Below are 18,218 nucleotides of genomic sequence, written 5' to 3' on the forward strand. Positions count from 1 at the left end.
GGGATCAACTGTGGCTGGATATTCAGGGGTTGGCATCGAATATTAGTGAGGCTTGGATGATTTGGGGGGACTTCAATGAGATCATACATCAGAATGAAAGAGTTGGTAGGAAGACTACTATGAATCCTTCTTTGAGCCTTCGAGATTGCATGGTTACTTGCCAAATGGAAGATCTGAAGTTTTCAGGATGTTTCTATACATGGACGAACAAACAACAGACTACGGATCAAATTTATTCTAAAATAGATAGGGCTATGGTTAACTTGAAATGGACAGACCAATACCCAAACTCTGAGGCAGTGTTTCTACCTGAAGGCATGTTTGATCATAGTCCCATTCTTGTTTCATTTTATTTAGCTGTGAATCTTGGTAAACAACCTTTTAGATACTTCAGAATGTGGAAGGAAGCTTCATCATATGCAAATCAAGTCGGCACTAATTGGAATATCTTAGGTTTGGGTTCTGAGATGTTCAAATTAATTACGAAATTAAAGAGGCTCAAACAGATTTTCAAGGACATAAATAGGGAAAGATATCATGATATTCAAAAGGCAGAAGCTCAAGCCAAGAATTGCCTGATGGAGATTCAAGAAAGATTGCACCAAGATCCTCTCAATGAGTCTCTCATGTGACAGGAGCAGTTGGTTAGAGCAGAATTCATTCGGCTCAAGCCAAGAATTGCCTGATTGAGATTCAAGAAAGATTGCACCAAGATCCTCTCAATGAGTCTCTCATGTGACAGGAGCAGTTGGTTAGAGCAGAATTCATTCGGTTAAATAGAGCATATATTTTGTTTTTAGCACAGAAAGCAAAAGCCAGCAGGGTGATGAATGGAGATGAAAATACTTCTATTTTTCATGCATCATTGAAAGCTAGAAGGATTCATAATTGAATTTTATCTATACAAACTGAAGATGGCACATGGGTAGATACAGAGGAATGAGTTCAGAGAGATTTTTTAGAGTATTATCAAAACTTATTGGGGACACAATTGCAAAGCAGGAGGAAGGTTTCATAGGCTATTGTTGATTTAGGTCCAATCATCTTTGAGGCACATTCTAGGCTGCTTTTAGAAAATTTTACATCTCAGGAAGTTAAAGATGCTCTCTTCTCCATTCCTGTTCTGAAGGCCCCTGGCCCAGATGGTTATAGTAGTTTTTTTCTATCAGGATAATTGGACTTTGGTAGGTTCTGAGGTCTGCTGTCTTAGATTTCCCAACCACAGGGAAGCTTCTTAAAGAGATTAACACTACAACCATCACCCTCATTCCAAAGACTAAATTTCCGACTAAAGTAAGTGATTTCCGTCCCATTTCTTGTTGTAACGTTCTATATAAAATCGCATCCAAAATGATATGTGCACAGCTAAGAAGAGTTCTTCCTAATTTGATTGCGGAGAATCAGGGGGGATTTGTACATGGGAGGTATATTGCACACAACATCATGATTTGTCAAGACTTAGTTCATAATTGCGGAAGGAAACAATGCAAGCCGAGTTGTATGATTAAGGTGGATTTACAGAAAGCATATGATACAATAGAATGGGATTTCATAGAGGAGATGCGTACTGCTTTTAATTTTTCGAAGAAGATCATTAAGTTAATTATGACTTGTGTTAGATCACCAAGATTCTCCTTGCTCCTTAATGGCTCTATGCATGGATTCTTTGCAGCTAAAAGGGGTCTAAGACAAGGGGATCCAATGTCTCCACTACTGTTTGTGTTAGGTATGGAATACATGTCTAGAATTATGGTTAAAGTGGGCTCCTTATCTGATTACAAGTATCATGATAAATGTATTTCACTGAGACTAAACCACTTGTGCTTTGCGGATGACTTATTACTATTTTGTCATGGAGACTTTATATCCATTATATGGATTCGTAGGGGCCTTAAGCTGTTTTCGGGGACATCTTGTTTAGTACCAAATCTGCTCTATTCTGTAGTGGTATGGTGGAGGCTGAGGTAAATAGAGTGCTAGAAGCTTCAGGATTTACTAGAAGCTATTTACCTTTCCGATATCTTGGTATTCCAATATGTTCTAAGAAAAATTCTTCGGTGGAATGTGGGATTATTTAAAAAAAAAATGGTGCACAAAATCAAACAATGGAGCTCCCAAAACTTATCTTATATGGGAAGAGTTACATTAATTAATGCAGTATTGCTTTCCATTCATTCTTATTGGGCACAAATCATGCTATTGCCGAAGAAGTTACTGAAGGAAATTGATGCCATCTGTAGAGCCTTTCTTTGGAGACGAATGATTGATTACTCAGGGGCTGGTCTTGTTGCTTGGCCTAATATTTGTATTTCTAAGGCAGCTGGAGGATTGGGTTTCAAGAAGGTTATGGACTGGAATGTTGCAGCTTTAGGGAAGTATGTATGGGCTATTGCTTCAAAAAAAGATAATTTATGGGTTAAATGGATTCACAGTATATATTTGAGGCAATTTGATTGGTGGGAATACAAAGCTCCCTCGGATTGCAGCTGGTACTGGATGAAAGTGGTGACTGTTAAGGATCTCTTTAAAGCAAAAGTGGATTTGGCATCCTTTTCAGCATTGAAATTTAGTATTAGAACAGGTCATGACCTGTTGTTTGCTTCTCCTACCAAAGTGCATTGGGAAAAATTTGTTTGGGAGAGATTTACTATACCAAAACATAGGTTTATATTATGGTTAGTTATGCTTCAGAGACTGCGTACCAGGGTATACATCCACAATTACAACTCATCTATGGATCAATCATGTTTATTATGTGGAGATCATAATGAAGACATACAACATCTCTTTTTTCAGTGTACATATAGCAAGACTTGTCTCTTGCAAGTGAAGAAGTGGCTGGGTTGGAGAGTACAAACACAGGAGTATGATAAGTTGCTTCAGTGGATTTTCAAAACAAGGAGATGGAGTAGATTTCGAAAAAGCATTTTGACAGGTTTTGTTGCTTCCTTGGTTTGTCATATTAGGAGAGTGAGGAATGATATGCTATGGTAGGGCTGTGCAGAAATTTTTACAACCCGCCCAACCCGAATAATCCGCCCAAACCAACCCGAAAAAACCGCCAAAAAACGCAACCCGAATAAACCGACCAAAATTTAAACCGCCCAATTGTTTCATTGGGCGGGTTGAAAATATAACCCAACCCGCCCAATATAACCCAACCCGCCCAATTAAGCATTATATATATATATTTAATTAAATTTATATTTAAAAAAATAAAACCCTACTGAACCATATTATTAACTTTGTCTCTGTCTGCCTCTTTTCTTTTCTTTTTTTCCTGTTTCTTTTCTTTCCTCTGGTGTCGTCGCAGAGCTCCATCTCTTTCTCTCCTCTCTCTCTCGACTTTCTCTCAACATTGCAGAGCCTCCCTCCGGCGTCCCTTCTCTTCTTCAGTTCAAGCCTCCGACGTCCCTTCTCTTCTTCAGTTCAAGCCTCCGGCGTGACGGCGTGACAGCATTCCTTCTCTTCAGTTCAAGCCTCTCTCCATGCAACAACATCAAACAGGTATTAAGAGTGAGGTTATCTTAAACTTTCGTTGTAATTCACCCTTGATGTCAATTTGGAAACTCAGTTTTGGTTTTGTTATATTATATTATTTGACCTGTTTAGAACGACATCTATATCAATGAATTTCCATAACTAGCTTTGTGGTGTTTATATATATACACACAAATTTCTTGAATCAGCTTTGTCGGATTCACTCAAATATCACAATTAATCATGTTGTGTTGTTTATTATATAACTACACTTCTAAGCCCAAACACGAAGGGGTGTTAATAAAAACAAATAGAAACCATATACTAAACACAATACCCTTCAAAAAATATTACTCACTTGCAAAGTGATGGTTTGGCCTCTGGTGATGAGATGATCCACAGTCCATTTCAGAGCATATTGGCTGCTTTTGTCCTTGTCAATTGCCACTGCCACAATCTCTTCTTTCTTCTCTGTAACACCTCTTGTCATATTATGTATTAATTTCCAAAAGAGAGAAAATTAGCTTATATATAATATATATATATATTCTTTTGTTAGTGAACAAGATATTTAGAAACCCAAAATATAATGATCAGAAAGAAAAAAGTCAGTTATATTCTGGGTTTCTTCTTGTTCTGGTTTTTTAGTTTTCAAATTAATATATATTGGTCAAGAGCAGCAATTATAAATATGAATTATGGTGTGTTAAGAGATGAAAACAATCTCATTTTTCTCTCTAAGAGAGTTTGTTAGTAGTTGTTGTTATTATTGTTTTGGTAAAAATTAACAAAAGAAGAATTAAGAGATAAACAACTGAAACTAATCTCTTCCTAATCATCTGCTCTGCCTCTGAGATTTAATCCCACATTAGTCGAAGCCAGTTAATATTTGCCTAATTATAAATTATAATAATAATTATTATTATGTTTTTTTTAATTTAATTTTCTCTTCTTTTTGATCCATAATTAGATAATTATATGATCTCAAACTCAATATCTTTACTGTGTAGAACCATACTTCACACACACACGGATGAATGTTGTTCATTCTTTTTCCTTTGTTGTTTTTGTCTTTTTGGCAGTACTTATTTGAGCAAAATTGCTACTTCCTAATTGACAAATTTTAGATTTATAATCTAATATTGTATTTGGACTTGTTTTTGGCTAAATTATTTGAGTTCTTTTTTCAGTCATACATTAACTGCTTTTTTATTTGTAAATTGTAATCCATGTACATCATGATTTGTAAATTGTGGCATAAATCTTGATTAATTTTTGGTGTTTCACTGCTGCAAGTTTGATAATTTTTAAGGGTTCAAATATCTTGCATTCTCTGATTTTTTTTTATGGTTTGCATTTTTATTTGGTTTTCTCTTTTCATCTCACCTTGTGTTGTGTTATGTTTATCATATACATTTAGATAAGAATGTGTATGATATATTTTTTTGCAGATAATTACATATGGAAATTGAAGATGAAAATGTGGATGATTTGGTGAAAGAATGGATTAAATATGTAGAGACTGAAGAAGGGGCTGCTGAAATCGAACAACCGCAAAAAAGGAAGAGGAAAGGGAAAAAACATCAACTATTTGGGAACATTTTACTATGGTTAAGAAAAAAGTAAAAGGTAAAAATAATAAAGAGGAAAAAGAAGAGGATAGAGCAAAGTGCAACTATTGTGGAGCTGATTATGCAGCTGATAGTAAGTATTGTGGGACTAGTACATTGTGGAGTCATGTTGAGAAAAAGTGCAGGAAGTGTCCATTTAGTGATTGGGTAGAGCAGAATAAGAAACAAACGATGATAACTCAATTTACAAAGAAGACTCCTGATTCTGAAGTTAACTCAAGTGGGACTACCACAATGAAGTTTAGTCAGAATAAAGTGAGAGAATTGATTAGCAAGTACTTCATTATTGATGAGCTTTCCTTTAGGCATATTGAAGGGAAAGGGTTTCGCTTGCTTGTTACTCATTTTTTTCCAAATTTTGACTTTCTTTCAAGATATACAATTGCTCGTGATATCTACCAGTTGTTTTTGGAGGAAAAGAAAAAATTGAGAAATGAATTTGTCAATCGTAGGTTGTCTTTACATACTGATTGTTGGACTTCCATACAAAATATTAGTTACATGTGCCTAACTGCTCATTGGATTGATGACAATTGGAAGATGCAAAAAAGGATTATTAGTTTCATTCAGGTTCCTAGCCATAAAGGTGACATGGTTGCAAAAGAACTGATCATTTGCCTCAATCATTGGGGGATTACTCAACTTTTCTCTATCACTGTTGACAATGCCTCTTCAAATGATGTAGCTTTGAGAAAAGTCAAGGAATATTTGTCTGAAAAACCAAATGCTTTAGTTTTGGGTGGAGAGATGTTTCATATGCGGTGTTGTGCACATATTCTGAACTTGGTTGTTAGTGATGGTTTAAAAGAAATGAGTTATGCCATTTCTAGCATAAGGAATGCAGTTAGGTATGTGAGATCTTCACCAGCTAGGTTGAAGAGGTTCAAAGAAGCATGTAAAGATGTAAATGTTGAATCGAAAGCTTTATTATGTTTAGATGTGGTGACAAGGTGGAACTCCACCTACATGATGCTAGAGGCTGCATTGAAGTTTAAGAAAGCTTTTAGGTATTTGGAAGGGGATGCAAATTACACAAAGTATTTTGAAAAAGAAAGAGTAAATGGAGAAAAATTTGATGGCCCACCAGACAATATTGATTGGACTAATGCAGAAGTATTTGTTAAGTTTCTCAAGGCATTTTATGAACTTACATTGAAGTTCAGTGGGTCATTGTATGTCACATCAAACCTTTTCTTCCAAGAGATTCTTGAAGTTCAAGTTGAGCTGAATGATATGAAGAGTAGTACAGATGAGTTGATGAGTAAAATGGCGGGGAGCATGCAGTTGAAGTTTGACAAGTATTGGGGCAATGTTGAGAAGATTAATTTGTTGCAATATATTGCCTCTATATTGGATCCAAGATTCAAATTGGATGTTGTTCTTAACAGTTTCAGGTATCTCTATGATCCCATTCTAGCTGAAAAAATGATAAAGAAAGTTGAGAATATGATGACTACCTTGTATGCATTTTATAAGGGCACTGTTATGACACCTAGTTCCTCTAATGATCAACAAGCAAGTGAAAGTGTCACTTCCAATGCAAGTGGAAGTTCTAGTAGCTCATCATTTCTTATTAAGCGAAGGTTTATTTCGAGTGAAGTAACCAGCAATGATTTGGATGATTATTATGCAGATCGAAAGGAAAAGTTAGTTGAGGCTACTAATTTTGACATTCTAGATTGGTGGCAAAGGAATGGAAACAAGTATCCTATTGTCTCTCATATTGCAAGAGATGTTCTGGCTATTCAAATGTCTACTGTTGCCTCTGAATAAGCTTTTTTAACTGGAGGACGGATTCTCGATCCATTTAGAAGCTCTTTGTCTCCAAAGATGGTCGAGGCTTTAATTTGCTCAAAGAATTGGTTGACTTGTGAATATGATGCTCCTATTGTGTTGAGACAATACATGGACGAAATTGAAGGTTTGGTGACATCCGAGCAAGTTGAGTCAGGTATGTTAATGTTATATTTATCATTTTGCTTAGTTCTTATTCTTAACTAAATTTAATAAATATTAGTTTCTAATATGTTTTAATTTTATTTTTATATTAGAGGAATCGTGTATTACAAACACAGGAACTGAAACTACTACCGCTACTCCTAGTACTTTATGAGCCCTTTGATGGAGGAATCATGAGATGATTATTGGATACTTGGATTGGTATTATCTTTTTATATTTGTATTTGAACTTTAAAGTTTTAACGTGGTTGTATGATTTGTGATGTTTCATGGTTGGACTATTTTTTTTTTTAATTTTGGACTAAGTGTGTAATGTTTTACGGTGGTTGATTTAATTGTATATGGACTTTGGTTTGTAATTGGACTTTGGACTATATTAATTTTCTTTTTCATTTTAATGATATATGTTTGTTACTTTGTTTAATGATGCAATTATTAATATATTGCCAATTAATATATAAGAATTTTTTTCAAATAAATATATAAATTAATTAAGTTTTGTTTTATTTTTTTACTATAAATTTAAAATATGGTTTTAAGTTTAAAAAGATAAACTTCACACTATTAGTATTAGTATTTAAAAGAAAAAAATTACAAAAATTTAAAAAATAAATAAAAAAAAAAACTTCGGTTTGGGCGGGTTGACCCGCCCAACCCGACCCTCGCCCAACCCGACCAACCCGCCCCAAAAAATACCATTTCGGTTTGGGCGGGTTAACCCGACAAACCCGCCCAAATTATTGGACGGGTTAAAAAAATATTTCTTAATTGGGCAAGTTACGGGTCACTTTTGCTAACCCGATTATAACATTGGACGGGTAAAAATGTCTTGTAACCCGACCAACCCGCCCAATGCTCACCCCTATGCTATGGTCCCAAAAGGTTTGGTCTATAACTCTACGGTCCAAGCAATGCAAAGAGATATTAGCCTGCGGGTCTACACTATAATGCCAAACAAGACAAGCAATATAGAAAGAGATTGGTTTCATTCTATTTGTAAGGATATCTAAATTGTTGTATAGAGGATAGGTGTTACCGGGATTTATAGAGTTAGTCATATATGGAAATTGTACATGAATTGGTTTTGAGCAATACAATAATCTTATTCACACAAAAAAAATATATCTATGCCATTTTTTGTGCATTAATTTATTATAATATTTTTTGTAAATAGTTAATAAAATTGATTAATAGGACCTGTTTTTTCAGCAATAGACCTAAACTATAAGATAAATAAAAACAAAACAAATAAAACAATATTTGTTCCAGTTTTAGATTTTTTTTTTCTTTTTTTTTTTTAGTTTTTTTATTAATCAATTTATAAATTATTTACAAAATATATTAAATATATTAATGTATTTTAAGTGAATATATATTTATTTTTAAAATGAAAACTTCTACTAGAATCAGATGGAAGTGACCAGTTTAATTTTTTTATAATAATAGAGAGTTCGTAATCTTAAGTTAAACTTGTTAATTAACTTAAATTTGGGTGACCGAAAGGGTAATTTTAAAAATATATAACATTTTCTTTTTTCTTTTTCTTTTTTGAGAAAAAATATATAACATTTTCAAGACTAAGATTCTTTTATATGATAACTCAAGTTAGCAGTACTAAGAGTTTATTAAAAAAGCATCAAACCATCACTTTCTCCATTTCGCATCTCTTATTCTCACTGGTCTCAATGGCGGAAGAGAAAATACAGTGTAAATGGGAAGGAAAATCCTCTGCCGAATTGAAAGGCCTAACGGCAAATCAAGTTTGGCCTTTCCTAGAAGATTTCTGCAACTTCCACAAGTGGCACCCGACCATTGACACGTGCTACCAAGTAGATCAGGACCCCACCACGGTGGTCGCCGGAACTGGGCTAGGCCTGATCCGTTACTGCTCCTCCACAAGCACATCACCATCCGGCGAGTCCGTATTGCTTTGGGCCAAAGAGAGGCTCATGGAGATCGATCCAGCCCAACGGCGTTTGACCTACGAGGTGCTCGATAACAACGTCGGCTTTAAGAAGTGGGTGGCCACTTTCGATGTTGTCCCTCTCGACGACGGCGGCGCGTGTGAGATACAGTGGTCTTTCGTGGGAGAACCCTCGGAGGGTTGGAGTTATGAAAGCTTGGTAAAGTTCTATGACTCTTCTCTCCAATCCATTTCTAAGAACATCGAACAAGCTTTGTTGGTGACCTCTTCTGTTTAGTGGGTGAAATTAAAATTATTTATCTTTTATTATATTTTTATGGTTGTGTTTTTAAATATGTAATAATAAAAGAAACCAATAATTTTCTTTAATATTTGGTTTGAACTTGTTGTACTAAAAAATGGTTTTAAGGGTTCACTTTAATATTATCTTTTGGGTCAGGGTTACATGGCGGTTTCTCTCTCTTTCCATTATATTTGAGTGTGGATTTAATATTATATGAATGACAATAAACGATGGATAATTAGATTTAGAGCTACTTTCCGAGGAAGAAATATAAAGATACAAAGTGATGTTTGGCAATTAGCATTTAAAGTCTTTGTTTCGAAGTTTACAAAAGGTAAATGGTTGGGGTATGTTTGCCCCTTTCTCTCCACCACCACCACCTGATTGAGGCAAAGTTTAATAATGACCTATAATTTAATGAGTATTTTCTTTTTATGATTGATTATTGAAGCTTTAGCTTAAAACGTAATTGAGAGGTCACGACTTTGGGCCATTTGCAAAAGTTTCTACTTTTTGCGATAAGATTCTTTTTTATGATCTATGATTTAATTATGAATTATAAAACTTATTTTAATTTAGACAATAATTTCTCTAAAAATAATTTTTGAATTTAAAAAATAAATAAAAACTTATCCAAAACACTTTTAAAAGTAGTTTTTGATTTTTTATTGCAAAAACTGAAACAACTTCTAAAAAAAAATCAGACGGAGAAGTCAAAGTCAAAGTAGTTGGAAGTTAGATTTGAGTTTATGAGTATAAAAATATTTATTTAATGAATATGAACACATTACAGTTTAATTTGGAAAACAGCCTAGCTCAGATCTCGAATACGGGAATTGTATTCCACTTGGCAGAAAATTAAAAAAATATAATATTAATTGGATTACTATTATTTAATATTGAATTATAATAGAACAAAAATTTAATGGTGGCAAAGCTTTTGGTCATTGGATATGAAAGAAGTTTGGTTCAGAAGAAAGAAAGCATAGCATGCCAACACAAACACCGGTCAATTCGATCATTTTGGTTTTTTTTTTTTTTCTATTATTGAAAGGAAGGTTAATAAACAATATTACTCCAGTATTAATATTGCTTGTTAAATTGGTTTTCAGCGCCAGACGTTCTATGAGCATCGTTCATATCTTCTTTATTAATATATTATTGGTCAAACAATCAACATCAAAATAAATAGTTTCACGCAAAATAAAACGGTCAACATTATTCCTTTTGTTTTTGGAGTTTTCAAACAAATAGTGCGGTTGAGAAAATCCTTTTATTTATTTATTTGTGTGGTTGAGAAAATCTTTTCCTTCCTTTTCAAGGCTCATACATATCCCATGTATGAACTACTAATTTACCAAAAAAACAAATGAAATCATGCACATCACGTAAGATTCCACAGTTTGATTTTTTTTTTTTCACTACATTATATAACCATACAAGTACCAATTTCCTGGAATTTACTACGGGAATCATTTCTACGAAACCAAAAGACACCATGAAAAATGTTTTCTTAACTACAGATTTCATTGAATATATGTTTTTCTTTTATATATATATATAAATATAGATATAGATATGTATACAGCCTACCCAGCTTCTGCTTCCCTGCACGTGGATTGTCCTCTCCAACTTTCTTAGAAAGTAGAAGAAAGAGAGTAAGGAAAATTCACCTTCACCAAAGATTGGTGCCACTTTTTTATCAAGGCAACATCAGTTTCTTCTCCATCCAGTTTATGATATCCTGACCAATGTCTTCCCATTCAGGCTCAAAGAGAAGATCATGCAAGAAACCGTCATACAGCTTTATGTCCTTGAAATTCGATGCAGCCTCATTGTAGAGATCCTGGGAGGCTATAGGATCAGTGACTGTATCAGCTGTTCCATGAAGAACAAAGAATGGTACAGTGACATTCTTGAAATTTCTCATTAAATGGGATGAGATGCGCAGTATTTCATGCCCTGTGCGGACCCTTATTGGCCCAGTGTAGACTAGTGGATCAGAGTACTTTGCCAACAAAGCAGCAGGATCCCTAGAGACCGGAATGCCTCTTTTGTTAGCACCTTTAAATTGGAACTTGGGAACAACAAGCGAGAAAATTGGTGCCACTGCCTGTATAGGGACATGAGGAGATTGTCCATCATATGATAAACAAGTTGGAAATTAATGAGACTAACTATATAACAAGAGCTGAAGATGTCCGATCAAACATCAAAAGAATTTACCACAACAATTGGATGAGCTGGCTTAACACGCAAAGCAGGTGACGTTAGTACAATACCCTCGACCATTTCTTCAATGTGTGGGTAGGAGGCCGCCTATAGGAGCAAACTTATCAGATAGGAGTTGAATGAAATCAACTAAGAAATAAAATATATACAGAAGTTATAAAGCCTAACCTTCAAAACTACAGCCCCGCCAGTGGAATGACCAAAAAGGAAGCATGGTACTCCAGGGTTCTCAGATTTAATCTTTTCCAAGAAAGCCCCCTAAAGAAAGAGAAAACACAGGTCATACATCACTATGATTGCATACAATAACATGCAACCAAAATTTCCAAGCCAGAGTTCATCAGCAAATTGTAAAAGATGATCACGAGATTTCTAGGCACCATAAACTTGTCAAATAAATTGATACGACTGAAAATTTGCATCGGCAAGTCTATAAACACATGCAAGTGAAATACGGGAAACAAACACTCTGGTAGTTGGAAAATAACAAGTAGAGATGAATTTCAAATTTCAAAAAGAGAGACTTAAAATATAAATAATTTTCTTTAAGTTCCAATCAAAAGTTCAGAATGCATAATCTTCAAGTCATGGTTTGCATTGAGAGAACTTACAGTATCAGCAACAACATGGTCAAGTGAAGGAACATAGCCGTGCAATCCATCACTCCCACCATGACCTAACAAGAAAGGATCATCAAGATCATGCGAACAAAACAATTGGAGAAAATTCATCCTAGATTAACAAATTTATTAACGCTATTTATTAGAAACTTAAGATATATAAGTCATTCAGAAGGCAGAAGTCATTATTCAACTTCCTATCGAAGACTGAAAATTAATTAGATTTAGAGTAAAAAGGGTGAGCTTCATCCAATACAGATGATGTCCTTTCTAAAGTTATAAACAAACACGAATACAATGCATATAACAATCACGGCCTAGTTTCAACTTTAAGAAACCTTGAATTGATCACTCCATGAATATAATTATTTTCGTGAAACTAATTTGAAACTACAGATAAAAAAACTCAGAAACACCAAACTTAGAATCAAACTAGCTAAGAATCTTAAGAAACAAATTTACCTATCCAATCCATTGCATAGACCCCAAAGTTGCATGAGTTTAGTTGCTTTGCAAACTGAACGTATCTTCCACTGCAAAATGAGCAAACCAAAATGCCAATTTGATTTAAGTTAATGTTGCTTCACCACGCAAAACAAAAACATATCAAACAGCTAATTTCAAGTATAGAAAGGACCCAATTAGAACAGTCCAACCTTACCTATGCTCATTAAGGCCGTGTATGATGATCAATATACCCCTGAAATTACAAAAGCAAAAACGTTTAACCAAAAGAACATAATAGAATATAAGTGACATACAAGACTCAAATTCTCCAATCTCAAACAGTTCATCGGAGTATAAGAGCAGAATATTTTTCAGCATAAAGTGCTTTAACAAATTCCAAAAACCCCCAATTCACACAATCAAATCTTTGAAATGAAATCAAAGACCTTACTTCATATCACCGGAAACCGGGACCCAAGACCGGCAAAAGAGGGCGTTCCGTCTAACACCAAAGAACAACGACGAGTTCCAGCGGCAACGGCCTTCCTCGTTCCCAGAATCAAAACTCATGTCCAATCCTTCAGCCAAGGACCTCCTCCTCAAGGTATCCTCGACCTCCCTCCTCCTCCAGACCGATGCCTTCCACTTCTCTGACGGAGGCTTATCGGAGAGAGATAGCGGCGCATGGCGGCGACGGCGGCGAGGGAGGATCAGAAGGAGGATAGAGACAAAGAAGGTGTGAACAAACAGGAACGCTGACCTCAACGCCTTGAGAATCGGAATTATGCGGTTGCTGGCCCCGGAGGTGAGGGGCTCCATCTCGTTCATCGACATCGGAGAGTCAGACTGAGACTGAGACGCAGAGAAGGAAAAGGGGTTTGAGAGATTGGAGGAACGCAGACAAAGAAGAAGATGAGGGAAAGGAGAAGAGAGCGGCTTGTTGCGATTGGTATTTATAATAAGGGAGTCCTCGTCTGACAATCTGGATCGTCTGGGGACGTGGGACCCAGAAAGGTGAAAGGTGGCTAAACGGCGTCGTAGCTGGGAAGGCAGGCGTTGGCGCTGGCGCTGGCGTTGGTGAACGAATAAGGTGTGCTCTGGGTTTGGGCGTGGTGGCGAGTAGGAAAAAGTAAGAGGAGTTTGAGGCTGAGGCCAATGCCGAAGACTTAAATGATGCATTTGTCGTCACCTTAACGAGGCGACTCAAGACTAGTGGTTCGGGTAAATGGTTTTATTTTATGGTTTCTTGGGCCAATAGCTATATAGCTCGCTTCGCTACTCTCTTTGGTTTGTATTTTTTTTTTCTGTATCCAAGATAGTAATAAATGACTATATGCAATGTTTGGTTTGCATGTTAGAAAAATGCATAAAGTTGTTCCGATTTGTACACCATTTTTTTTCTCTCACATCATTCTTTTTTTTTTTAATTACACCCTTTATAAAATTTAAAATTTGAGAAAAACAATTTACACTCCTTCCTAATTTTCATGAGAAATGTGAAGGTGTATTACTGATACAAGTACATGGCATATTTAGTGGTGAAATTTAATATTAGATCTCACATATTTGAATTTAATAAGTATTATGAAGTATGACGGGTTTCACCTCATGTGTTATTAGACACATAAATATATTAAATAATAAAATTCAATTTTTATTTGGGACAAAATTACCATTTTTTTTAAAACAAAATATTTCTACAATTATACTTTATCAAAATAATAAAAAAAAATTGGCACATTTCCATATTTAAAAAACAAATCAATTGTAAAATTTAGTTATTATTCTAGTAAACTCAAAATAAGAACAAATAACATTAATTAAAAGCTTACGATGCCATTGCTTAGTAAGTTTAGCAAGGGAGGCATAGTCCCTACAGAGGTGAAGTGGGTCTTTTCGCTAATGAGATTCAAAAGTTTGAAAGTTTTGGTATACGATGAGTGGCAACAAGCACTAGAGAACGAATGCCATTCTAATAAGAAAAGAAAATCAAGTTTGAGAGTCTTGGGTATGTGATGAGTGACAACATGCTTGATTTTGATGAAAATTTCTAAATCTAACTTGGGTTTTTTTTTTATTATTTATTTTTATTTTTATGGAGATTGGAGAAGCATTAGAAATGTTGTAAGTAAGAGACAGCTTTTCTGAATTGGTTTTAGGAATTTTGAATTCAATTTTCTAGTTAGTGAGACACAAATTATTTGATTTGGTATTTAATTTTAGAGTTTGAGTACGGAGAAGAGAGAGAGGGGATTGCGAATCTTACATTTAATTTGTTTTTGTTAATTTAATTATATTATCAAATATATTTTAAATTTATTAATTAAATAATTAACTTTAATGGTATGTTTACTAAAGGGTAATATTAATCAGTATTGAGAGAAGTTTGTGGGTGTTGGAAAAATTTTACAGAATTTTTATTTATTTTCATGTAGATTTAATATTAAACAAATTAATATGAGATAACCTAGAACTTGTTTCTAAAATTGAATTCAAAGGGAAACAATGATAAGAATACTTACAGTATACGCAGCGGAATGTATGAGTCATTCCTTCCGTTTCTCTAACCCTTGTATCCTTTCTGTCGCAGAGTATTATAAAAAAACTGAACCGATCTTCAATTTTCTTCACAATCTTCTAAAGTATTATTGGAATCACCTAGACTAGAGTGGGCAATTCTCAACACATGAGATAGATACAGAGAGAATAAGAGAAAATAACAAAGAGGCTTAGAAAAGGACTTGTGTTTAGAGAGAATCTAAAAACTGTCGAAAAATCTGACTTGTGACTTTTGAACTTATCTGTTGTTTGTTTTTTGACTTCTCTCTAAGCACTCATTTTATAGACTTAATTATGTTATTTAATTTAATTAAAAAATCAATAAAAGAATAGTCAATTAATAGCCCTAGGTCGAAATTATCATGGGTTTTAGGCCCGTGAAATTTCTCATTTGATTATAAGCTCATTGGACTTAAAATCAAGGCATGTATTATTTTCTATTGATTTAATTATTTTAATAATTATTTAAATCATTTATCAAATTAATTATTTATAATTTGAACATTGATTTAAACTTATTTATTAATTTAGATACCAATTTATCTTAATTAATAAATCTGCCATAATTTCTCTTTTCTTCTCAAAATTACATAACTCTATGAAACTATCCAAAATTGACCTGATCAACTTTCATAATTCTAATTGATAATTAAATCAGTTAAGTGAGACTATCTAGATGATTTTATCCAAGGTACAATGGGGACCATGGGCCTATGAAATCAAGTTCCAATAAGTTATCATAAATCTAACAAATAAATTTACTAACTTTTTAATTCCTCGTGACTCCACTAAAGACTCAGAATTGCACTCTTGAATTCATAGAACGTTATATAACAAATATAGATACGATATTAATTATCCATTATTACAACTATAATTGTCACTCAATCATCTATCTACAATGAGATGGGACTAAAATATTGTTTTACCCCCCCCCAATTTTATTTTATCTTTAAAACACTTAGTTCCTTGTAAATGATAATTCAGTAAACTAATTTAATTACTGAAATGAGATCTATATCATTTAACACCTTGAACCAAACTAAAAGGAAATCATCGTTTCACTTCTTCATCAGAAATTATAGATGTGCATATCTATGATTAAGACTCCCACTCAATTATACTACCGAGTTCCCAAGATGTAAGTATGGGCTGGTCTATAGGGTAACCTAGTAACGAACAAGTCAAAGAACTCAAATAATACAATCAGTTAGAATACTAATCACTCATAATTGAGATTGAATTGACATATGGTCAACTATATGATATGACTAGAATAGATAATAACGGTATGTTTACTTATCTTATCAACTGTCAATATCGGTTTAGTCCAATGTAACAAATACATCCGATCTTATATACTTTGCTAATGTTCTGGAAAGAACATAACACTATATTGTGTAAGTAGATCATATCGTAGATTGGCAAGTCAGTGCAAATCTTGTACACTGACTAATCTTAGGACTAACTTATTTTGAACATATAATCATATTTATATTCCATTGTGATTAGGTCATTATAAATACGATTAGCTATATGCTCGGGATTTAATAAAAGTTTATATTAAACAAATAATCATGAAAATAAAATATGTGAGCAAAGTGATTAACCAAGTCAAAAAATGATTTCTATTCTCTTATTGATAATAAAATGAGATTACAAAAAAATTTAGTTTTAATTAGGGCATAAAACCCAAACAGTGGGACCCACTCAAATTAAGGAGAAATGAAAGGGAATAATTCTCCTTCCATCTCTTTGGGGAAAGACATCACCAGTAAAGACTCTTTTCTTTAATAAATAAAATTTAAAAGACAAATCTACCCTCATAAAATTCTATCTCATCTAACCCTAGCATAAAACGTTATTCACTCTTCTCTTTCATTTTCATAGTAAGTTGTGTAAAAATCTACTTTTACTCCAAAGCTTTAATTTTTTTACAAAGTGGCAAGATTTTATGAATCTTTTCCAATTAAAATGATGTATATTCTAATTTTGATAGTTTAAATGTATATTGTGTTTATGTATTGTGTATTGTATTGATTTTTTCCCCTCAAATGTCATTGAATGAATGCATTTTCAATTGAATTTTTATTGTATGTGTTTTGTTTTATTGATTATATCTTGAAGCTTGTGCCATGAGTTTGTTTTGTTAAATTTTTTTTAAGGAAAAGCTTATATGATAGATGAACATTTCTTAAAAAAATTAAAAACAAAGCTTATATGATAGATAGATGAAGATTTATTTTAAAAAATTGAGAAAAAACTTAGACGATAAATGAAGATTTCTTTTAAAAAAAATAAAAAAAAAACACTTAATTTTACTATTACTATGCAACATGTTACATTCTTTATATTTATATATATATTATATATAAGTTTATTAATTTTGTAATCTCTTACGTATCTTTATATATATATAAATACATACCTATCTTTAAGAAAAATAAAGTTTTAAAAAAAATTAATCTTTTAAAAAAAAATATTCCTTATAGTTAGACTCCATTTTTTAAAGAAAAAGGAAAAAATCTTTAAAAAAATCTTGTTACTATACCTTTCATTAAAAAAAAAAAATCTAGCTTAGACACAAACTAATTTATAGTTCTAAAAATAATTCTAACTAATGTGATAGTTTTCTTAAAAAAAAACACACACACATACATTGGCTTAGATACAAACTTTTGAATTATATTTAGGGAATTTGCCATATATACGACTTTTTAAACTTTTTTTTTCAATTTTTACGGCTTTTCTTTTGTTTTCCATTTTTATATTTTGTTTCTTTTTATTTTTATGTTAAACTTACTTTTTTTAGTTCATTTGTATGATGTCTTCTCCCTTATTCCTCTTTCCATTGTAGTAGACCTTCTCTATTGCCTCTTTCTATTCTTTTGTAATCGGTAACCACACCCATTTTCTACTCCTACTTCAAACCCCTACCCACCCTCTCCTAAACCCTCCCATCCATCTTACTCACACACTCGGTCGAATCACAGAAGCTAATTGCAAAGGTGGCCACCAAAGCTTGAAGCCACTGCCCTTTGTGTCCTAGAGAAGCTTGAAGCCTAAAATCCTTGGTATGGTAA

General features: G+C 33.5%; 3 protein-coding genes across 3 annotated transcripts; 2 read left to right on the forward strand and 1 right to left on the reverse strand.

The window, feature by feature from the left end:
* Positions 1–5,087: 5,087 nt before the first annotated feature.
* LOC133805814 (zinc finger BED domain-containing protein RICESLEEPER 2-like) lies at positions 5,088–6,884 on the forward strand. The gene has a single exon (XM_062243965.1). The coding sequence runs from the start codon at positions 5,088–5,090 to the stop codon at positions 6,882–6,884; it is 1,797 nt and encodes a 598-aa protein (XP_062099949.1).
* Positions 6,885–8,680: 1,796 nt separating this feature from the next.
* On the forward strand, positions 8,681–9,438 carry LOC133805012 (lachrymatory-factor synthase-like). The gene has a single exon (XM_062243110.1). It carries the CDS (start codon positions 8,756–8,758, stop codon positions 9,269–9,271), a length of 516 nt encoding a protein of 171 aa, XP_062099094.1. The 5' UTR covers positions 8,681–8,755; the 3' UTR covers positions 9,272–9,438.
* A 1,223-nt stretch (positions 9,439–10,661) lies between these two features.
* LOC133805011 (uncharacterized) lies at positions 10,662–13,817 on the reverse strand. Its single transcript, XM_062243109.1, has 7 exons — positions 13,028–13,817; positions 12,791–12,829; positions 12,592–12,662; positions 12,121–12,185; positions 11,678–11,767; positions 11,504–11,596; positions 10,662–11,390 (listed from the first exon to the last, which is right to left on the reverse strand). The coding sequence occupies exons 1-7, from the start codon at positions 13,753–13,755 to the stop codon at positions 10,980–10,982; spliced, it is 1,497 nt and encodes a 498-aa protein (XP_062099093.1). The 5' UTR covers positions 13,756–13,817; the 3' UTR covers positions 10,662–10,979.
* Positions 13,818–18,218: the final 4,401 nt, after the last annotated feature.

This window comes from Humulus lupulus, chromosome X (assembly GCF_963169125.1).
Source record: "Humulus lupulus chromosome X, drHumLupu1.1, whole genome shotgun sequence".
Taxonomy (NCBI): Eukaryota; Viridiplantae; Streptophyta; class Magnoliopsida; order Rosales; family Cannabaceae; genus Humulus; species Humulus lupulus.